Here is a 23,002-nt window from a genome sequence, read left to right as displayed (position 1 = left end):
GACAGCACTGCAAAGGCATGGGCACAGGGAGAGGAGGAGCTGCCCAGGGCATAGGACCTTCACCTCCTCCCAGGACAGTCCTCCATCCTAGGGCCACTGCAGTCCCCACTGCAGGACGATGCTGCTCCAGCTCCTCCCACTGACACAGCACTGCTGTGCTCCTGAGGACGTGAATGCCAGGCACAGAGGTGCCTGCCACTCAGATAGACACACACCTGGCATGAAGTGTAGCAGTTGGGACTGGCAAGCGGGCTTCCCTGATGGCTCAGTGTGACTAGCAGGGGCCTGCAGTGCTGTGCTGAAAGAGGCACTGTGGTCCCGCAGCCCCCGCCCCCCAGTCAGGGCATGAAGCAGCACTGACCAGCTCAATGTGAGTCAGCTGCTGGGCCAGCACCAGGGGGTCGCAGCACACGCCCAGGATGTCCTTCTGGGCGGCTGGTGGCTTGGTCTTGAGGACGGGCCCCTTGTCTACAGCCGGTGGCCGGAGCTTCTCGCGCAGTTCCTGGAGCTGGCTCCGGGCAGCCAGGGACAGCAACAGGCTCTGCGTCATCTGGGCAATGGCCTTCTTCACTGTGCCATTCTCCTGTGGGGTTGAGGGCAATAAGGGTGCCAGCATGGGCTGGCAGCAAGGCCACCACCACTGTGGGTAGGATCCATCTCACCTCCAGGGATGTGCCTGACCAACGTGAGCCCACAGCTCTTATCTAAACCTCAGCCTTCAGGCCTTCAAGGACAAAGTGGGGCGCAGTGTGGGCTCCTCTGAGGACTGCTGGGGAGGGGTCTCAGTGGGCTGTCCTGCTGCAGAACAAGGCCAAGGGCAGAGACAGGCTCAACGCTGAGCTTTTGGGTCTGAAAAGCATGACTTTTTCAGAGGCGGCCCACTGAGGTGCTTCCTGCAGCAGGAGCGGCCCATAGAACAGTTCAAGGCATGGGAAAGGCTTCTGCCAAAGCCAGGAGTCTCTGCCCTCTAGGTGGGGGCAGCCTGGGATCCCTGGCTCCTCCTGGAGTACTCTGGGTGAATAGGAGCTGCTAAGCATAGGGAATGCTTCTACTGTGGAGGCCCAGTTGGTCCAGGCATCTCCAGTTCTCTCTCCACCAAAGGCAAGGGTGAAGACATTTGAAAAATGGGAGGCCTATTTAAAGCCTTACCCCCACCTCCTCTCACTAATCCAGGACAGGCAGAATCTTACAAACTCTCAATAGGCTCCCACTCCAGGGACAAGAACAGCAAGGGCCAGGAGAGGGTTGAGGCAATGATCGCCAGGCCTGCAACTGGGCTGCAAGGTCCCTGTGTGCAGTATCATGAGTGACCCTGGCCCACTGCTGGCCTGCTGAGCTGTCATCTGGGGTAAGGGAGGTTGAATGTGGCCACCCAGCATCTCTCCTGCAGGAGTAACATGGAAGGGGACCACATACAGAATTATCCCCGAAGCCCCCACCCTCCCAAGAGCAGACCCTGACACACACCCAAGGACCCTGACCAGAGCCCAGGGAGCACTCACCTCGTCGCACTGGGTGACACGGTGTGTGATGGCTTTCAGCTCGGCCATGGCCTTCTCATCCTGGAAGTCATAGGGGAAGGCCTCCGTCCACTCCTTCAGGAGCTGCACGATCTTGGCTGAGAAGGACTTCAGCTTGGCCTGGGGCAGCAGAGGATACAGAGTGAGGCCCCACAGGGCAGAGCAGAGGACAAGATGGCAAATTGTGCAAGCTCCCCACATCCCCGAGCCACACCCCAGGCCCTGTGCTGGGCACAGCCCCCAACTGCGTGCCACCTGCAGTTTGGCCAGACCTGCACCACCACACGACTCCTGTTTGGTTCCTTCTTTCTTCCCCTTAAGTTGGCTTTCTTTTTCACTTAAATAAACTTATATTCAAAAAACCTACCTCATCTCTAAGGTGACAAAAAACTAATTCCATTTGCTATAATTAGAAGTCACCCATAAAAACAACACAGTAAAATAACCCAAGCCAAGCCATCTAGTTAGAGGAGAGCTCCCGTCTGCCCCCCGCGGTTGAAAGCAGGGCGACAGCGCTGAAAGGGGTGTGACCCTGAGGAGAGGCGACGCGCCCCCGCGCCCTAGTCCACAGGCACGCACGACCCAACCCCAGCCATGACCCCACCCCCTGGTACCACCCTGGACCCCACCCTACAACCCCAGCTAGGCCACGCCCAACTCTAGCCCTGGCCCCGCCCCCCCGACTCCACCCGGAACCCCGCCCCATGCCTCCAGCCCCTAGCCTTGACCTCACCTCCCGCCCCCTGCCCCGACCCGTGCCCCGGCCAGGCCCCGGATCACCTTTTCAGGCCCGGCCTCCAGCTGCTGCTTCTGCTCTACACAGATCTGTCCCACACGGGCCAGCAGGTCATGAGGGGGCATAAAGACCCGGGAGCTCAGGAGAAAGGTGAAGATGTACGTCCTCTGAAGGCAGGAGACGGAGAGAGGGCGGAGGGAGGGTAAGGCTTGGCGGAAGCAGGCCCCCCGGGGGCTCACCGCGCTGCTTCACCTGGCCCGGCTGCTTCCCAGGCCCAGCACCTCCCGTCCGGCGGCCATGCCTTCGCCTGCCCGGTTCCCTTCGCCTTGCAGGCCCTTCCTCCTCTTACTGCTACCTCGGCCCTGCCTACCTAGGAGGCACAGCTCGAGCCCCGCCTCCCAGCAGCTCTCCAAGGGCTCCTAGTAGCCTTCCTCCACTGGGATTCTCCCCCTCTCTGCCCCAAGCCACCATAGGGCTAACCCCACCCTGGGACGTTGGTAGGGCTCCATGGGGCTCACTGCGCCAGGATGCAAGCCAGCTGCTTCTTCAGATCCTCGCGGGCCGGGCTGGAGGTCAGCGGTGGGGAGGGTGGGGGATGCAGGGAGGTTGGCACAGGAGCGGGGCCTATCGGGAGCAGGGCTGATCCATGGGGCGGGGCCTCATCAGCAGGGCCGAGGCCCCATCAGCAGGGGCGGGGCCTGAGAAGCAATGGTGGTGGGGGTCCCTGCACTCTCTGACCAGCTCTGGGCCTAGACCCTGACTGCCAGAGCAGGGCCCCTCCATACCACATCCACATGCCCTCCATGGAGATCCTCATGGGCTGGGTTCTTGGGCCTTTTGTCTAATGAGGGTCAGTGTCTGTGGGAACTTCACTTTGGCTCCTGCTTGTGGACAGGGTAGACTTGCAGGTCAGGGAGACTGCCTGGGACTCCCTAGAGGGACTCTGCCCCACGTGGCTGCTGCAGGTGAGCTGGGCTGCCCAGGAGCCTCTGCCCCTACTCCCAGCCCAAATAACCCGGTTTTTCTTGCCCTAGCCAGAAGCAAGCCAGGTTGTATTTGCTGGGAGTACAGGCCTCCTGGAGCAGGACTCAGGGGCCTGGGCTGGCACTGCCCACCGCAGCCCTCCCTGGAGCACCGGGGACTCCTCTAACATCCTGTAAACTTCCCACGCCCTGCCCCAGGCTGTGCAGCATGGGGACTTGGGGGGTCAGAGCCAGCACATCTCTCAGGGTCCACCTTCTAAGGAGACAACCAAGTGATGTGGAGGAAAGGCCCGCCATGGAGCTCTTGGCCAAGGGCAGGGCACCCAAGGGGAGAGCCTGTGCATCTCCAAGGAGGAGCACAGAGACTGTGTGTGTGTGTGTTTGTGTGCATATGTGAGTGTGTTCAGCTACCCGTGCACATGCGGAATGGTGGGGTGGCGGGGGAGGGGTAGATGCTCAGCAGAGGAGCCAATGCCCAACTGGACTCTCCTGCCCCTACCATCCCTCTGTCCTCTCCTGGGAAGCTGGTCAGATCCCAGGGCACAGGGACCACACTGGGTGACTGCCAAGTTGGCTCCTCTGGGGTAGGCCTCTGAGAGGGGCGGCTTCTCCAGCTGCGGCATGAGGCCCATGTCCCACAGATGGTCCTGCCCTGGACTACTTCAGGGCCTTGGGCCTCTCCCCTGGCTCTGCCCTGTGAGCACTCACCAGCCTGTCTGCACTGCCATCTCCGGCCCCAGCCAAACCCTGACAGGGCTTACGGGACGGACAGAAGGACAGATGGAGGAGGAGGAGGAGTGGGCAACAGAAAGGCAAGGCCCCCTCACCCAAAGCCCAGAAGGCAGAGGAAGCCTGGCAGGTGGTGAAGCCAGGCTGACTGCAGCCCCGTTCATTGGAAGCTAGAGGGCAGCATCCCTCCTGCCCACCTCCCTGCAAGCTGACTCCCAGGCTGACAAGCAGGGCAGGGAGGGAGAGGGGGTAGCATGACGTGGGCAGGACTGGCCCTCCCAGAGGGTAAATGCTCAGCTCACAAGAGGGAGCTGGCAGGCCCAGTGCCACTGCTGCTAAGAGACATCACCCTCCAGGGGGAGGGAAGCCACACTTGACAAGGGAACGCTTTCTCTGTTCCAAGACTGTATCATGCCACCTTGAGGTGAAAAGGGAGGATTAGGGTTGTTGCCTAGGAACAGTCCCCGAGTCAGCCTGAACAGTGCTCTGCTGACAGGGCAGGGCAAGCCGGGCCATCTCCTCTTCATTCTGGACCACCAGGGTTTATGTACAAACCAGCTTCCCAGCTCAGCCCTGGGCTCCAGGACCTGGGCTGGGCGTGCCCTCGCCAGGACCCCAAGTGCTGGCTTTGCCCTTTAAAACTCCTCTTCCTCCTTGGAGGCCCTGCTCAGAACTCAGGGCCTTGCTCGGCCCTTGTGTGTTTCTGCTTCCTGTGTCCCCAGGATCATCTCCTCCTGCCTGGGGCAGCAGCAGGGAAGTCACAGCAGGTTCCCCCAGGCCCCCTGCTAGCTGGGGGTGTATGCAGAGCAGAAGGCAGAGAAGGCCCTGGAGGTGGGCCTGGGCCCTCCACTGCCCTGCCCCTCCTGCAGCCCCGTCCAGCTCTACCACTCTGGGGCCCTCCCTCCCACACCTGACATCTGCTGGAGCCCAGGTCGCCCCATTAGTCTCACTCCACAAGACCCCACGTACTCACATCGGGGTAATAATCCACTGTGGGAACAAGGTGCTCCATCAGGGCCTCCAGGGACCCAGAGATGAGGCGTCCATCTTGGAAGATGAGGTCCCCAGAGCCACCACCAGCCCCACCTCCACGCTCCCCCATGCCAGGCTGCACCTGTCCACTACAGCTGGGCCCAAGGATGCTGGAGAAGACAACGGACGTCTGGGGCATAGTTTCCTGGGAGAAAAGAGCAAGGACATGAGGCATCAAAGGCGCCTCCACAGCTCCACAGACCCTCCTCCCAGGCAGCCTGCAGCCTGCATGCATGTGCACAGGGGTGCGTGGCAGGGGCACAGCAGTACTGGCAGAGGGCACCCGCATCCCAGGGCAGGGGCAGGCGGGCTCCTCAGTGGTCCCCCAGCTGCTGCACATCTGATCACCGTGTCTGCAGCTCCCTGTGGGCCAGGCCTCATTCCAGGGCCCTGGACACTCAGAGCCAGCAGAGAAGAGAAACTCTGGAGAAATCGTCGGAGGAGGGACAGGGAGCCTGAGGTGGGCAGTCAGGGCCGCCTGGGGTGAGAGGGCTGTGAACAACTGATGGGGCTGGCCACGCAGCTCCCAGGATAAGAAAGGAACACCCTAGGCATGAGGGACAGCGGGTGCTGAGGTCCTGACCCAGAGATGTGTGCAGCCAGGAGCTGGGAGGGCAGTCTGAGAACTCCGGGCCGGACACACAGGCTGCATGTGCTGCTTCGTGAGGTGGGAGCCTGGGGCTGTGAGCACAGTAGTCTGACTTGTGGTGGCTGCTGCGTGAACGGTGGGTCTTGCCACAGCCCAGGGAGAGCTTGCTCAGGCAGGTGGTAGCAGGAGTGGTGAGCAGGGCCATTCCACACGGTGAAGGTCTGGGGCCGAGCGGCTGACCAATATGAGGTGGGCGGGGCTGAAGAGAGATATGGAACTGGCTTTGAGTGAATCTGAGTGCTCCTGAGATGCAGATATCTGAGCAGCGGGGCCTCCTGGCGGGCTCGGTGCCCACACTGGGACTGTCCTCCATGGCATGGCCCACTGTGACGGGGCTCAAGGTCTCACCACACCCTGCAGCTAGGAGTTCTTGTGAAGCCTAAGGGAGTCTGAAGCCCTCTGGGCCTGTTTCCCCAGTGCCCCAGACAGCCAACCATGCCTGGGAGGAGCCAAGTGGAGACTGGGCAATGCAGCATTTGCCAGCCTGAGAGCCAGGGGTGGCCTGCCTATGGCCTTGTCTGCACACAGAGCCAGCCTCACCCTCCTGGCCCTCAAGGGAAAGCAGCACAGGTGCCAGCAGCTGAGGTCAGGTGGAGGAGCCAGGCCCTCCTGCCATTTTGGCCTTAGTTTCCCCTCTGGGCAGAGCATGTTGCCATGATTACTTCAGTGCCATGACAGGACCATGGGCCCCTGCCCTGCAGGGGCCTTACAAGCAGAGAGCGGACCACCTGCCCACCGCCCGCCCCCCCATACACACACACACAGCACATCCCTGTCCCTGCCACCAGGGAAAAAAGGGCATCCGGCCCAGATGACACTGGTTTTCCCACCAAACGCCTAAAGGTTTCCTTGGAATTCTTAGAAAATCCTTAGCAAGGAGAGCAAGAACGCAACCAAAGGCCCCACAATGAGGCTGGGTGGAATCTCTAGGCCCCCAGGCTCAGTGCTGTCCCCATTCCAGGGCAGGGAGGTCATGGCTCAGACTCACACAATGCTCCCCTCAAACTCAGGCCAGCAGTGGTGCCTCACACAAGTTAGAATGCACATTCTCAGGCCTAGCCCCAGACCTGCTGGTCAGAAACTCGGGGTGGCTGCTTCTGTACTCCAACACACCCTCTACTCCAGCCCAAGAACCACTGGTGTGAGCCAATCCTTCATTTTTCAGATGGTGAAACTGAAGCACAGTGGGAAGGAACTCAATTAAGGAAATTCCAGGAGTTCCAAGTCCAGCCTAGGTGTCACCACCTCCAGGAAGCCTCCCTGGGTTTAACCTAGACTGTTGACCCACAAAGCCAGAAGTGGATATATCATTCACCTGTGTGTCCTATTGCTGGCCCAGGGTGGCACTCAGTGACCATTTGTGCAATGAAGTCATGAAGGTGGGCTCACAGACCTTTTGTTGCCCACAGCTGCTCAGCACTGTCTCAGGCATCTTACCTGAGGCCAATGCACTCTGAGACAACTTCCCCAAGATCACAGTTCTGGGTTCAAAAGGTGACCAGCAGGTGGTAACCTTGGTCAGTTGGGCCTCCTCACCCCAAGCTCTTGGGGTCATCAGAGAGGGCATTTGCCATGCCACTGGCCTCTCCCACTGCAGGCTGGTCTGATCAGGAGGTAGTATGTGGGGGATGCACTCTGACACCCCACAAACTCAGCCCCAGCCGATCCCCCACAGGGCAAGGCCACTCCACATCCAGCCTTCAGAGAGGCCTGCCTCAGGGCCAGGAGGCCTGCCTAGGAGCTGAGGAGCCAGCCTGGGGACCCAGCCCACTGGTCAGCAGCCAGAGAGGGGCTGGGAAGGCCACGTGGGAGCTGGTCACCTTTGAGGGTGGGGGCCTGGACGAGGAGCACGCAGGGATGTCCCAGGCAAGCAGGGGTTCTGCACATGCTCACAATCCTTTCGGGGAGTCAGCAGAGCCTGAGGGGGGCCGTGTGGAGCCTCACTGACCTGAGAGGTGGGGTGCTCTGGGTTCCTTCTGTCCTGCCTACCTGGAGACCCACCTGGGGACATGGCCCAGTGCTAGGTCTCCTGCATTCAACAGTTTTAAACCAAGACCTTGCAGGTCTGGGGGATGCCCCATGAGCCTCTACCCCCGAAAGCTCAAGCCTAGCAGGGCCCACCCTGCCCAGCCATGGAGCACTTCAAGGAGGGTCTCCAGGGCTCAGTGCCAAGTGGAGAGGTAGGTTCACTACATGGCTTTTCCCGGGCAGGAATCCTGGCCCCGCAGCAGGCCCACTCCTTGTTCCTGGGTGCTTCTGGCTAGCCCTCGACCTTCCCAGCTGTGAAATGGTGATGATGACAGCACTTCCCCTGCGGGGTCCCCTGCCGGCCACCCCCACCCAGCCCTGAGGTCACTTGTTCTTGCATCTGCTTCCTCCTCGCCCCAACAGCAGGGACAGGCACTTCAACATGCAACTGCAAACCTGTGTATCTGAACAGCTGTGTCTACCCCTAGGCAGCCCCTTCCTAGGGAAGAACTGCACACTGGGCCCTTGGCTCCAGTCACAGCAATAGCGATCACGATACAGTGATGGCCAGGGTGCTGAACACTGAAAACGGCAATGCTAGAGTTGAAGAATCCCAGTTACTCCTCCCAATCACCCCCTATGCTCCCAGAGAACCCTTTATTCCCTTATGCAGACGAGGGCTGAGTAACTGCCCCAGGTCACAGCCAGAGGGCAGCAGTGCCAGGATTCACACCGAGCAAGCAGCAGGGGCAGGCAGGGAGCCCAAGTCTGAGCCTGGCTCCACCACCTGTCTTGGCTGTATCAAGATCCTCAAACCCTCGGAGCCTTAATTTGTCTATAAAATGGGCACAGGGAGCACTACTTTAGGGGTTTGCAGGGAGGATCAGAGGAGCCCCTGTGTAAGGTGCTGGGCACCAGGTGCCTCCTCACCCCCAGGAGCTGACTCCCACCAGCATGATTGCTCAGCACCTCTCCAGCCCACACAGGAGGCACTGCTTATTCTAGACACACTGGCCCTTTGTGTCTGGGCACTGTGGAGAGCTCAGGAAGCCCCCCCAGGGCTAGGCAGAGACAGGGCTGTGGCGGGCCAGCTTGCTCAACCAGCATTTGTGGGAACCATCACTTCCACCCCAAGTCCAGCTGGGGCTGGCCTGGACAGAGCAGGCCACCCGGACCCCAGAGAACCAGACCCTGCATGGATGCTCTAAGGCCAAGTGTGGTCCCCAAAGCAGGAGCAGCACCTTCTCCTGAGCCAGAAACTGGTGGAATTGGGCCCAGTGCTCCCCCTTCAGGTAGATCATCTGCACACTAGAGTTCTAGACCCTTCCCCTACAGCCTCTCAGTTCCAAGTGTGGCCGCTGGACCTGCAGCTACAGCATGACCTGTCGCTTGTCAAAGTGCAGATCTCAAGTTCCAGGCCAGGCCTGCTGGGTCACATCTGCTGCTGAGCAAGACACCAGATGAATCATGTACAGGTGAATAGAAGGCCTGGGAAGCCACCTGTGTGAGAGCCTCAGCCTCCAGGTAAGCTGCACTGGCTAACCCAGGGCAGGGGCCGGGTACAGAGGCTCATGCCTGTAATCCCAGCACTTTGGGAGGCCGAGGTGGGTGGATCGCTTGAACCCAAGAGTTGGAGACAAGCCTGGGTAACATAGAGACCCCTGTCTCTACTAAAATTGAAAAAAAAAAAAAATAGCTAGGTGTGGTGGCATATGTCTGTGGTTCCAGCTACTTGGGGAACTGAGTCAGGAGGATCACTTGAGCCCAGGAGGTTGAGGCTACAGTGAGCCATGATCATACCACTGCACTCCAGCCTGGGCAACAGAACCAGACCTGCCTCAATCAATCAATCAATAAACAAACCAGGGCAGGCCCTCAGCTGTAGTACGTGCACACCAGCACCACGTGGCGACTTTTCAAAGACACCGTGCCTGACCCCCACCCCAACAACTCTAATTTAACTGGTCTCGGGGGCAGAAGAGGCACTGGCATCTTCCACAGACTTCCAGGAAGCACGGGGAGCCTCTCTCCTGCCTCAGCTGCTGCTGGCTGCATCAGACCCATCTCGAGGCAGCAGACCCTGTGAAGGGCTCAGGAAGCACCCTCCCCCTTCGCCTGGGATGTAGGCACAGATGGGGCCGGAGCCAGCCAGTGTGCCAGACCAATGTCTGTGGCAACCCTCACCTGGAAGAGCAGCAGCCCCTTGCAGGGAGTTGGGGACAGGCTTGCACCCTACACTAGCCCCTCTGACTCCCTGGAGCAGCAGGCCCTTGCAGGGACTGGGGGACAGGTTTTCACCCAGCAGTCCCTCTGGCTCCTTGCAGCCCCTCCTCTGTTCAGGCAGGAAGGAAAGCGCCTCCTAATTATAGAGCTAATCAACGCAGAAGAAACGTGCTCACAGTGAGGCGGGGGAAGAGTGACTCACTGTCTCCTGGAGGACGCGCCTCACTCCCTTCTCACCTCCCACGCAGGGCCGGTGGGCAGAAGGGCAGTTCAGAGGCCCAGCCTCCTGGTGAGAGGGGGGTCCTCTTCCATCTCGGGAGAGAGCCAGTTTCCATACTTGGCTTTACTTGGCTCTGTGGGAGCAACATTTGAGAAGCGGGTCCTCCCTGTATCTGAGCCCAAGTCGTCCTGACTGGGCCTTGAGGGTCACACCCTTGCCCTGCACAGCCTCAGCAGCACTGTGGGAGGCCTGGAGTGGAGGCTGCCTGAGAGAGGCTGAACCTAGAGGCCCCTTGCCACCTGCCTGCCGGGATGTGCTGCAGCAGGCCAGAGGGGAGGTGACAGACAACAAGGCACAGGGATCTCCCCAGGCCTCCACTACTCCGCCTGACTGTGGCTGTCCCAGCCTTTTCAGGCTTGACCCAAGGTGCCCCACCTGGCACATGTGCTGCTGTCCCCCAGAGGATGAAGTGACTCATGGGGTCCTGCTGCTGTCCCGCCTTGGTCTGCCACAGGTGATACTATCCTGAGAGGCCCCCACAGCGCACCCCGGTCTCTCATGCCCTTGTCTGCAGCCCTGCACACCTGAGTCCGTTCCCGCAGTTGCAGATCCTGGGCCTGGGACTGCAGAGCACACCAGAGAACAGGCTCTGTCCCCACACCTGCGGGAAGCCTCTGGGTGGCCCTGAGCCTGCTTCCTTGGCTGGACACTGGGTGTGGAACGTCTTGTCCCTCTTCCCTGCAGGGTTGCAGTGAGGTTGAAGTGAGAGACGGAAGCTAGTGCGGTTGTGTGCCTGGAGCGGAACCAGATATGTGGTTCTGTGCCACCCACATCTAGGCCTTGCCTCAATGGTGCCCAGTGGCCCAGCACTGGATGCCACTGCTTCTGACCTGTGGCCTCTGACCTAGGCCCTTAGGACCATGGGCACACACGACACTGCCAGCCCTGGGAAAGGCTGGGGCTGGGGCAGGTTAACACCTTGTAGGAATCCTCACCCCAGAGGCACTGTTTTGAGACACAGAAGTTTCACAGAGCCTCCCCAGAGATGACTGGGACGCCACCTGATGTTGGAACACATCCCGGCATCTCTCCACTCGCTCCCGGCCTCCTGCTGCCCGAGACTGTGCTTCCCAATAAAGCGAGCACAGCCAACATTTCCCTGAGCTCTGATCTCAGGTCTAAGATGGGCTCTGAGACCTTGCACACCACCCCGTAGAGTGAGTAGGGTAGAGGAAGGGCTGTCATCTGGTTTCTCAATCCCCTCTGACTCTAGAACAGCCACGTGCTGATGGCACCAAAGTGCCAAGAGGGGAGAGGCCAGGAGCCTGCATCCACATGTGGGCCAGGCCTCCCATCGGCGGTCAGCCTGGGGCAGTTCCGCCGTCTGTGTGAGCCTTAGTGGCACTCGCACCTGAACCTCATGGTGGCTGTGGGGAGGGCGGGGGTGGCAGGGAGACACGTGGAATGTGGCTTCCAGCCTAGCACGAGTGCTCATACACGGGGCGTGCTTCAGTGCAAGTGAACGCTGCTCTCGGGGCTCTGCTCAGCCTGGGTGAGGGACTGCGGGAACACAGCCCTAGATCTCTGGGACCTTTTGCAGTGGGTATGTTCTGGACTCGGCCTCAGTACAACTCAGGGGAGAGGCACTTTTAGGGGACATAGCCTAAAACTTTAGCTTCTGAATATTCACAGCTCCCCCCACAACACTCACACACACAGGTTCACACATGCACACAAAGATGCACACGCCCCTTCACACCAAGGAATAGACTGTGCCAAGCACGCAGCACTCAGAGTGGAGGGCACTATGTTAAGTGGAGCAAGCCAGGTACGGAAAGACTAATGCTGCATGTTCCCACTCAGGTGGGAGCTGAAAACCTTGCTCTCATGGAGGTAGACAGTAGAATAATGGCTACTAGAGGGCAGGAGCAGGAAACAAAGATAGCTTAGGCAATCAGTACAGACTCACGTTTAGATAGAATAAATAAGTTCTAATATTCCATAACAGACTCAGGTGGCTATAGTTTGCAGCAATGTACTATATACTTCCAAAGAGATAGAAGGCTTGAAATGTTCCCAACACATAGAAATGATAAATGCTCGAGATTATGGACACCCCAAATACCCTTCCTTGATCATCACACACCTCGTGCATGTAAAAAATACATGTACCCCATAACTATGTAAAATACTACATATGAATAAAAGAAAAGAATAGCCTGGGGAGAGGAAAAAAGCATAGAGAGCAAGAATGGAAGCGGCTAGACTAAGGGTCCAGGGTGAGAAGAGGGGAGGGGGCAGCTAGGATCTGAGAAACTCCAGCCTTTTAAGAAAGTAAGAGGAGGGACCCTATGCAGCCCCAGTGCCATGAGAGATCCTGGGAGAGAGAGGAAAAGAGGGATGTTTTTCCCAAAGAGTATGAATGACATTCATTTTTGCAGCCTCTTCAAGAGATGTTGGAGAGTTTTTTGTTGTTTTTTTTGTTTTGAGACAGAGTTTCGCTCTGTGACTCAAGCTTGGAGTGCAGTGGCACGATTTTGGCTCACTGCAACCTCCACCTCACAGGTTCAAGCAATTCTCCTGCCTCAGCCTCCTGAGTAGCTGGAATTACAGGTGTACACCACCATGCCCAGTTAATGTTTGTATTTTCAGTAGAGACGGAGTTTCACGATGTTGGCCAGGCTGGTCTTGAACTCCTGGCCAGTCTCAACTGATCTGCATGCCTCATCGTCTCAAAGTGCTGGGATTACAGGGTTTAACCACCGCACCCAGCCTGCTATCCAGTTTTCTAATGTGGCCCATGCCCGCCCCCCAGGCAGCACACAGAGAGAGGCCATCTGCCTCTGGCCTCATGTGTGCAAAAGCTGGATGCACTCCTCAGGAGGGGCAGCCACACAGCATGTACACCTTTCCTGAGCTGATGCACAGTCCTTCCCTCCACTCAAACTCCAGCCATGGGCTCTGAGACCTTGCACCCTGCCCCATCACCCAGGAGCCCCTGAGAGCTGCAGCTACGATGGAGTCCCAGTGGCTCCCAGCCCAAACCTGTGGCCTCACTGCAGCCAGGCCCTGATGTGTGTGTCGTCTTCCTGTGCACCCATTCATGTGTCCAGGCCTGGGCAGCAGCTGGGTCCCTTCCCACTCCCAAGTGTTCTTTCTGTGTCCTGCACTGAGGATGCCCAGCAATGAGGAGACCCAACAGAGCCACGGGAGGCCTGACACCACTGTGGCCTCATAAAAGACCCCCGGGGAAGGGGGATGCAGGGGTCAATGAGTATTGACCCACCCCGCCCCCCTTCAGGGGTGTGTGCACAGAGTACGTCTGTCCAGCTCCCCAAAAGGGACTATGGGAGGAGCATCAGAAGGTGGCCCCATGGGGTAACTGGCCATCCTCCAACACCGCCAGCCCCACCACAGCAGAGAGTGGGGACAACAGGGCAGGAGGGGACAAAGTCTCCTGCACAGCCGGATAGGAACAGGGTCAGGCCTCCATTTAATTTCAAAGGGAAGAGCGGTCTAGGGCAGGATTCTAGCACACTGTCGGAATTCTAGGACCCCTTCTGGATCCTGGAGTCTGCAGTTCTGGAAACTTCCAAAGCAGGGATTAGCCTTCACTTGACTAACCTTGCTTTGCTTTAAGTGTGCATCATTAGGAGTTAGAGTGAGCCATGTGCTGCCATTCCATGACTCATCTTAATGCAATTCTCCCTCATCCAGGGAGGCAGCCCGGAGAGGCCCGTTTTTCAGATGGGAACACTGAGGCTCAGCTCACAGGACCCATGAGGCCATAATGTGCAGGTCTGCCCAGGTCTGCCCTGCTGTTCAGCATTGCCCCTGAGAGCGCCTGGCGGGGGCATGGCCCCCTGAGCATCAAGTGCAGGCTGAAGCCCTGGCCCAGACATGTGGACAAGCACACATTCCCATGACCTTCTGCAGATGATTCTGGGGACCGATGAGCTCTCAGAAGCTCATCCGTGGACCTCAAATTAAGAAACTCAGCTTCCTGGAAAACTGGGACAAAAACAGCCCTCAGGGCCCATCATGCACGAGTCCCAGGGATCTGCCAGGAGGTGGAGGAGGGGCTCGAGCCAGCCCCCTGCCTCTGCCAGCCTTGGCAGGGGGGCTTCTTTCTGAGGCAGCACGTGGGCTTCTATTTTTTAACCTACTCAACAAAAACGGAGACTATTTTTAGCTCAGCAAGCTGCAGGGCATCACAATTAGCAACTGAAAATTACACATCTCGCCTGTCTCCCTCTCTTGGCTGGCGGAGAAAGCGTGCTCCTGGAGGGAGCTGGGGGCAGCCCTGTGCCATGACACTGGTGGGCCTCAGGAGGGGAGGGACCCACGCACCTACCTGGGCTGGGCTGGATGCATGCCATGGACCCAACAGAATGGGCCCTTTGCCCTTCAAGGGATAACCGGCCAGTTCTCCGAAATTATCGGCACTGGGCTGGGGAAGGAGGTGGGTGTTCCCGGAGCCCTATTCTTTGCCCATTCATTCATTCATTCATTCACAAGTGCTAATGATCCCTACTGGAGATACACCAGGGGAAAAAAAACAGGGCTCTCTGGCCCCAGAGAGCACCCCACAGAGCCTGTATGGTGCCACACATAATGGCCACAGATGGCAACATGATATTACGGGTTAGGAGAGAATCAGTGCTCCAACCCAGGAGAGAGAAGGTCAGGAATATGAGTGGGAAAGCAGTAACCTCTGCCTGGGCTGTGAGGTTGGCCTCCCTGCGGAGGTGAGGCCTCAGCCGACTGGAAGGAGCTTCTGGGAAAGGACTAGCGGAGTGAGTGGACAGAAAGGCTGGCGCCAAGGCCTAGGAGCTTTGGCCCATTAGTTCTCTGGCAAACCCTCCCTGGGGCACCTCCTGGCTGGCTCACTCGCTCCAAAACGTGCACTGACTGATGATGTGTGTGTCGGCCCTGCTAAACCTGGACCTGTGATGTGCCAGGGTCAGGGTCCCCAGCAGTGCCAGGCTGCCCCCCAACCTGGCCTGGTCCCCACCCTGCCAGGAGCAGGGGCGCTGGAGCCACCAGCACCCTGGGCACATTCCACCGCCACCACCATTGTCATCGGTACTCGGGGTCTATGCCTACAGTGGGTGGGCCGCCTGCCCCACTCTGCGAGGGTCTGGGCTCTTCCCACCAGGACATCGGGAATGAGGCTTTCCTCCCCAGGAGGCTCTCCCAGGATGCAACAGGTGATTCCTGATTCTCTTGGTGGACCATCTTGTGGCGGTCCTCACCTTACATAGCAGGGAGGGCTCAGCAGGGAGTCAGCTGCAATTTGTAAGTGAAGTGCTTGTTTGAGTGTATGGGAGGCAGACACCACGGTTACAAGATTCATCGTGCAAATGCACATCTTTTGCTAAACCTTCAATGGGCCCTTTGCCTCAGTGAGGATTTGACCCCCTCCTGGATAGGAGACAGTGCTAGGTAGCTGGCCCAGGGGCTGCCCCCACCTAGAGAAGGCCGTCGGGATGTGGCAGTGGGCCACATCACAGGGAAGAAACTGCCCGCCTTGAGGAAGGTAGAGGGCTGAATGTGCCCACTTGGCTTGAAGGCTCAGCCACCCTCGGGGAGGAAAGAAAGCGGGGCACTGCTCCTGATGGGATAGGAACCTGCATGGGGTGGCAGAGGAGGGGGAAGGAGGTAAGGGGCCTCCTCCCTTCCACGCAGCATGCAGCAAGGACAGACTTCACCCCATCTCCCTCCTGAGCTCCATCAGCACTGGTCAGATGGCGGAGGCAGCTGCACCTCCTTTGCCGCTCACCTTTCCCATCTTACACACCCTTCCCCATCCTCTGACCCTGCCAGTCCAGAGCTGCGTTCCCAGACCAGTAAAAAGAGGCCTCTGGGGTCCCACCTGCACTGAGAGGCACGGTGGAGGGAGAGAAATGAGGTAGGGGCCACTCTCACCTCCTGGATGTCACTCACCGGCAGGAGAGCCCAAGTGAGGAGAGCCGATGGCCCACAGACCCAGTGGGGCTGCTGCACCCTCAGCTGGCGGAGGGCGCTGGGAACCGGCCCATCCCAGCATGAGGCTGGGGGACCCGCATGGAGCTGAGAGGAGGGGTACCTGCCCCAGGCAGCTCCCAGCCCTTCCATCCCCCTTTGGCTCCCACTTCTCTATCACCCCTGTCCTGGTGACCTGTGTTCCTCGCTCATGCTCCCCCTTCCCACGCCAGGGCTACGGTGCTCTCTCCAAACTGGTGCTGCAGTCCCAGGCGCTGGACAACCCATATCAGCGCCTCCATCCCCACTGCACCTAGGCCCTCCCGGCTCTGTGGAAGAAGGCTGGGTGACCAGCCACAGACCAGCCCCTCCACCACACCCAGGTCCTCCCAGCTCTGTGGAAGAAGGCCAGGTGACCGGCCATTGCCCAACCCTTCTGGACATCATCTATCCACAATGCGCAGGTGAGTGACACCTGCCTGGGAGAGTCTGGGGCTTTGTCTCCACCATTTCTGAGATTCTAGTGCCTGCTAGAGGGACTAAAGCCAGGACTCTAGAAGCCACACCCTGACTCTGCCCAGGTTGGCCCCAGGCCTGCCCTCAACAGCAGGTGGGTCACATCAGAGCCCCTTCCCTCAAGCGGGATGCATCCACCTCCTACTCCCTGACCCAGGGCAGGAAGGGATCTCCCCCAACCACCCAGCCAACACTCATATGTCCTCCCCACCCCCAAACCCCAGCTCTCAGCCCGTCCTGACTGAGCTGAAACGTGTCTCCCTTGACTCCAGGGAGCCCTTGTCCCATCTGCTGAGGCCATGCACAGCAGATGGGCAGGGGCTGGCTGCAGGCCCAGGCTGGATCTAGGCATGGGCTGGGTGTCCAGTGGTAAGGGAGTGGGCCCCACTCCAGATGGGAGCCGGCACCCTCCTCTGTGAGATGCCACCTCCAGCACCTTCTTTCCAGGTGACCGTGAGCACTAAGTGAAGCCACGAAGCTCAGGACAGGCTCAATGCCTGGTGGGCTCTGATGGCATCGGCACTGCAGAGCACTAGCGACCCTATAGGTTATCCAGCTGCCTCCCTATACACACAGCTCTTGGGAGCTGGTGCCGCCCCCTCCCTCATCCCACTTCTGAGTCCTTCTCACCTCCCATGCAAGGGACAGCCAGTGCACCTGCTGCAGACAGCAACAAGCGAGGAGAAGCTGCCTCCTGCTTCTAGGCAGGTGGACCCATTGACCTGGTTGCACTGTCCTGTCCCAGGCATGGGGGACTCAGAGCTGGCTCTGGTCTAGGGGTGGGTGGCATCGGGGGTGACACTCGCCTGCAAGTCACCTCTCCAGTCCTCACCCTCCTCTCTCTCAACCCCTGTGGCCTCTGCAGCAGCACAGTCCTTGGGAGCACATGCTGGTCCCATTCCTGCAGCAGGGCAGGGAGCTCCCTACAGCCCCTGCCTCTCCATCCTCCAGGCCAGGCAGGCATCAGAGGGCAGGGGCCACACTGTTTCACATAAGCCAAACTTCAAGTACTGCGAAGAAGGGCTGGATTTACCTTGGTGAACCTTCCAGGCTGGCCAGGGCAGTCCCGGGACCTGGCCAAGGGCTGCCGGCCGGACTCCAATAAGGAGGCGGCTGCCATGGGAACCAACACGACAGCCCCTCGCAAGGGCACCCGCTCCAGAGGCCTGGCCACAGGCGGGACTCAGATGATTAAAGCTTTGTTACAGACACATGATTCATTTTTTCCTTCTGAATTCCCTTCTATTACCCAATACAATTTGAATTGACTGAAGGAATCTGGCTGTCTCCTCTTCACACTCCTCAGATTCTGCCCAGTCTGGGTTTCTGCCTCTCCCTTTTCCCTTTCTGTCTAGTCAGCTTCTTCTGGGCCTGCTCAGGGCACAGAACGTCATTGTCCACCAAGAACCATTCCATTCTTGAGACTCAATAGGCCCACGGATGTAGCAGGTGGGACTTCAGAGAACCCCTGCCCTTTCCCGGCAGGCGCTGGCAGCCTGGCTTCCCACTCTGGCTGCCTGGGGGTCCCTGTACCCCCTCCCCTTGGCCTCGCTCCCTCTTGGGGCAATACCATCAGATTCTGCAGGGGTAACAAGAGCCTCCTGCAGATGGGTGGGCAGCCCTGGGCCTCCCAGGGGCAGAGCTGGGCACAGGCTTGGATGGGGTCATGTGCAAACTCAGGCAACCTTGGTGGCCAGTTCTGTCCTTTCCAGGGAGACCCTCAGGGTGCCATGGAGGAGGGGGCTGGGAAGCAGCGTGCAGATTCCACCCCAAGTGAAATCAGCCCTCTGAGGTCCCTGTCCTAGATGGGTTGTCCACTGACGATGGCAAGACAGAGTAGGGTGTCCTGCTGCTCATCAGTTCTGGGCAGTGGCCAGGGCACCTGCCGGCTCCAGTAGGAAGGCACCAGCAACCTGTCCTGCCCAGGCCCACCGGGGCACACTGCCCACATCCAGCCAGCCCTGGGGTCAGCCCCAAAGCAGCAGCCCATGACCAAGAGAGAGGGACAGTGAGCGGGCAGGGTCAGGGCTGGGGGCCTCCAGAGGCGGGAAGGGATGGACAGCCGCGCAGGCCACACACAGACCTGTTCCAGGTGAACCACAGCCTCTGCCCTCCACAGCCACCTAGGGTGCTGGGATATAAAATAAAAACCATATGGTTCTTTTAAATGATAACTAATTAGGCTGAGCAAAGATCTTTCCTTTGTGTTTCAAAACAAATAAAAATCCATTTCCCTCACTTAAATTGTCATCCTCCTGGCAGATGACTGTGGGAGCAGGGAGCTCTCTCTGGGCCAGTCATGGGGGTAGGGGCAGGGGCACCCAGCTCCCTCCTGGGTCACAGAGCTATGGGGATGCTCAGCCCAGCAGCCTCTGGGAAACAGCACCCAGACACACGTCCTGACTGCCACCCCCATGCTGTGGACACAGGCAGCTCTCCTGTCACACGCTGTGTGTCTGTCCCCTGGCCCTGGGGGCTGGTAACCAGTGGTTAGACACTGGCCAGACCAGTACACAGGAATGTGTAATAATGTGTTGTGGTCCTTAGGGTCTCAAAATAAACGGCCAGGCACAATGGCTCACACTTGTAATCCCGGCACTTTAGGAAGTCGAGGCGGGAGGATTGCTTGAGCCCAGGAATTCAAGACCAGCCTGGGCAACACAGGGAGATCCCTGTCTCTACAAAAAAATTAACCAGGGGCAGTGGCATGCACCTGTAGTCCCAGCTACTCAGGAGGCTGAGGTAGGAGGATTGCTTGAGCCCAGGAGGTAAAGGATGCAGTGTGCCAAGATCGTACCACTGCACCCCTGGGTGACAGAGCCTGGGCAACAGAGCAAGACCTTATCTCACCAGGTGTGGTGGCTCACTCCTGTAATCCCAACACGATGGGAGGCCGAGGCAGGTAGATCACTTGAGGTCAGGAGTTCGAGACCAGCCTAACCAACATGTTGAAACCCCATCGCTATTAAAAGTACAAAAAATTAGCCAGGCGTGGTGGTGCATGCCTGTAATCTCAGCTACTCCAGAGGCTGAGGCATGAGAATTGCTTGAACCCGGGAGGTGGAGGTTGCAGTGAGCTGAGATCACACCACTGCACTGCAGCCTAGATGACACAACAAGACTCTGTCTTAAAAAAAGAAAGAAAGAAAAGGAGTACTTATGACAAGCAACTCAGCTTAGAGTGAAGTTACTGAGCCCTCAGAGTGCAGAGTGACAAGCACAGGTGTGGTGGACTGCAATGATCAGGTGATATCTGCTGTGGCCAGGCACCCCTTTGCCAGACCCAACAAGAAAGTGATGCCAAAAGCCAAAAGGCAGCTGAAGATGATGGCCAGGGACACTCCTGCAGAGGGCCATAAATACAAAGAAGCTGCTCATGACCAACTCCTTTCTGGGGAGACCCTCAGGGTGCCATAGAGGAGGGGGCTGGGAAGCAGTGTGCAGCCCTGCGGAAGCACTGCCCTCGAGAACTCTGAGGCCTCTTTTCCTTTGGAGGCCACCAGATGCCCTGCTGGGAGAAGACTAGAGATCCCATCCCTCCACCCGGGGGTCTACGTTCCCTCTGCTCTGAGGGAACATGGACCTCGGGCAGTCAGCAGCTGGTCTCCCCCTCCCCTGACACTGTGGTTCACTCCCGCCTCTCTTATGACTGCCTGGGTGTGTGGAATATATTTGCATGATTGTTGGTGTGTGAAAGCGTCCCAATAAACCGTGAATTTGTAAGCATTTAATTGGCTACTGAGTCATCCTGAAACCTCCCTGCATCAGTTAGCACCACTAGGCTGATTCGAACCTGAGCCAGACACAGCCACCTCCACGCCTCCCCAGGGTGGCTCTCCTGCTGCTCCCCCTTCTCCAGATGAAGGAACAGAGGCCCAAAGGGCCTCAGTCACCAGCGCCAGTCTGGGAAACTGGGATTGGAGGAGCTGGGATTGGAACCCTGTCTGACGTGCCACCCAGGGCAACCAGCGCAGGGCTCGAGGGGAGGGAGAATGGTGTGACATGGTGACAGCAGGGGGAGCCAGCCAGGCCTGTGGGATGGACAGGGCCTGATCCAGGAGGAGCTGCCCTTGCTGCATTTGCGAGCTAGGCTGCAAGTGCAGGGCAACAAGGTGGGATGGGGGAAATCTGGCCGGGGTCCAAGGGGCCTGGGCTGGATTCCAGCCCCCACAAAACTGCCCACAAGCCTCACCACTAATGAGTGCCGTGGGCAGAGGGCCTCCCACCTGCTGGGCCCTGTGACACCTTCTGGGGGCTTCTGAGGCCCTGCTTTCCACTTCCCAGATGAGATACAGGTGTGGGGCTGAGGACAGGGCAGAGCTGGAAGCAGCCCAGGCCTCCTGCCTGCAAGTTGGCCCTTCCTGTCTGTGTGGCCCAGCCACAGGGAGGGGCCAGGATACTGTGATTTATAAGAAGACATACAGTCATGCGTCCATTCGTGACGGGGATACCTCCTGAGAAATGCGTCTTAGGCGATTTCATCATTGTGCAAACCCCACAGAGTGACTTAACACAGACCAGGATGGCACAGCCCACTACACACCCAGGCTCCGTGGCACAGCCTATTGCTCCTGGGGTCCCAACCTGCATAGTGTGTGACCACACTGAATACTGGAGGCAAATGTAACACAATGGTAAGGATTTCTACAGCTAAACATAGAAAAGGCCCAGTGACAATATTGTATTATGAATCTCAGGGGACCACTATGTGGTGCATGATGCTGTCTTTTTTCCCAGCACACTCTCCTAACACTAAAGTGGTAAGTGTGTGCTGTGTGCTGATGGACTCCTGGACAGCCTGGCTCGGGGCTGGTTGTCAGGGCAACCAACCATGTGATGAGGACTTTCACTCCCACCCCAGCTCTAGGGAGGAGAGAGAGGCTGAAGGTTGGGTCCATCACCAACGACCAATGATGCAGTCAGTCATGCCCACGTAACGAGACCTCCACAAAATCCCAAAAGGAGCGGGTTCGGAGCTTCTGGATAGGTGAGCAGGTGGAGGGCCCTGGGGTGCAGTGCCTGGGAGGATGGGGAAGCTCCACGCTCCTTCTCACATTCGTTGCCCTGAGCATCCCTTCCTCTGACTGTTCATCTGTGACCACTGTAAAAACCTGTATAGTAAGTGGGTAAATGGAAGCAAGTACTTCCCTGAATTATGTGAGCCGCTCTAGTAAATTAATTGAATCTGAGAAGTGAGTCCTGGGAGGGCTGATTTGCTGGGTAGGTCAGAAGCATAGGCCACAACCTGACACTTGCAAATGGTATCTGAAGTCGAGGGAGGGGGGCAGCCTTGTGGGACCAAGTTCTCAACCTGTGGGATCTGACTCTGCCTCCAATATTGTCCAAATTGAATTACAGGGCACCCAGCTGCTGTCTTAATGTTAGAGAATCTGGTGTCAGAACGTTGTGCTGAATGGCTGAGAGTGGAGAGTAAGAAAAACACTTTATGGTTTTTTTTTTTTTCTCTAACCCTATTAGAGGTAAACTCCCAAGAACACAAAGCTATGCCCAGGAAATACAGTGAGCACCTCTTCATGCTAGATTCACAACCAGAAATTGCCCAGCAAGTGGTAGATGCCCAAGGGATGAAAATACTGTGGTTCACGCTCTCTGGATAGGGGACCAAGATATGTGAAAAACTGTGTCTAGAAACAGCAAGGCACATTCTACTGTCCAGAGTCTCTACCACATGGTCATATGTTATACCACTAATGAAACCCCATAAAGTCCCCAAACAGAAGTGTGCAGGTGAGAGAATGACATGAGCACAATGTACTATAGTTGGATATTAATACATAACTGATAAGCCAAAAAAAAAAATACCCACTTCATAAAAAATTCCCTAAATTATGCCTGTGTTAAAGATTCAAGCTCCAATTAGAGATGTCAGAAAAATAACCTTTATAGGAAACTCTGGTTGGAATTTGATATGGCCAAAGCTGTACTCAGAGAAAAGATCATAGACTTCAATAACATACTGAAGTAGACACTAAGCACTTGATTCAAAAAACTTAAAAAAGAGCTTCTCAACAAAATAGCGAAACAAACTGGAGGAAGAAACTGCTAAAAGGCAAATTAGATGACTTAATCAAAAAATAAAGTAGAACTCCTTATAAACTTCAAGAGCTGATTCTTTGAAAACACAGATTTCAAGGATAACCCTCTTGCAATTCTAATCAGCAAAAGGAAAGAAGAAAGGGAGGGAGGGCCAGGCACCCTGGATCATGCCTGTAATCCAGGACTTTGGGGGGCTCTAGTGACACCCTGTCTCTATTTCTTTAAAAAAATTATAAAAATTTATTTAAAAAAAGAAAGGGAAGGAGAGAAGGAAGAAAGGAAGGACATGAAAAATACATTGGGCATGAAAAAAGGAAATCTAACTCCAGATACATAGAAGAAAGTTTAAAACAAACAACTACCTAAATCTGTGGTAAATGATCTGCAAGAACTTTGAATGGTTAT

The 23,002-nt window shown here is 57.4% G+C and overlaps 1 protein-coding gene across 8 annotated transcripts in view; it reads right to left on the bottom strand.

The window, feature by feature from the left end:
• The window catches only part of RASGEF1A (RasGEF domain family member 1A), a 74,967-nt gene that overhangs the window by 5,725 nt on the left and 46,240 nt on the right, over window positions 1-23,002 (bottom strand). For 7 of the 8 annotated variants that reach the window (XM_033209897.1, XM_033209892.1, XM_033209895.1 and 4 more), the window contains 4 exons: window positions 4,942-5,145; window positions 2,301-2,423; window positions 1,503-1,640; window positions 362-583 (listed from right to left, as the gene is read on the bottom strand). In XM_033209897.1, coding sequence (XP_033065788.1) covers window positions 362-583; window positions 1,503-1,640; window positions 2,301-2,423; window positions 4,942-5,139 — 681 coding nt within the window. In that variant the 5' untranslated portion in view covers window positions 5,140-5,145. Of the gene's footprint in view, window positions 1-361; window positions 584-1,502; window positions 1,641-2,300; window positions 2,424-4,941; window positions 5,146-8,532; window positions 8,540-23,002 lie in introns of all 8 variants that reach the window. The other variant, XM_033209898.1, reaches the window with a different exon arrangement.

This window comes from Trachypithecus francoisi, unplaced genomic scaffold, assembly GCF_009764315.1.
Source record: "Trachypithecus francoisi isolate TF-2019V2 unplaced genomic scaffold, Tfra_2.0 Lachesis_group9, whole genome shotgun sequence".
Taxonomy (NCBI): Eukaryota; Metazoa; Chordata; class Mammalia; order Primates; family Cercopithecidae; genus Trachypithecus; species Trachypithecus francoisi.
Note: the sequence above shows the minus strand (reverse complement) of the source record. Positions and strands in the feature narration are given on the sequence as shown.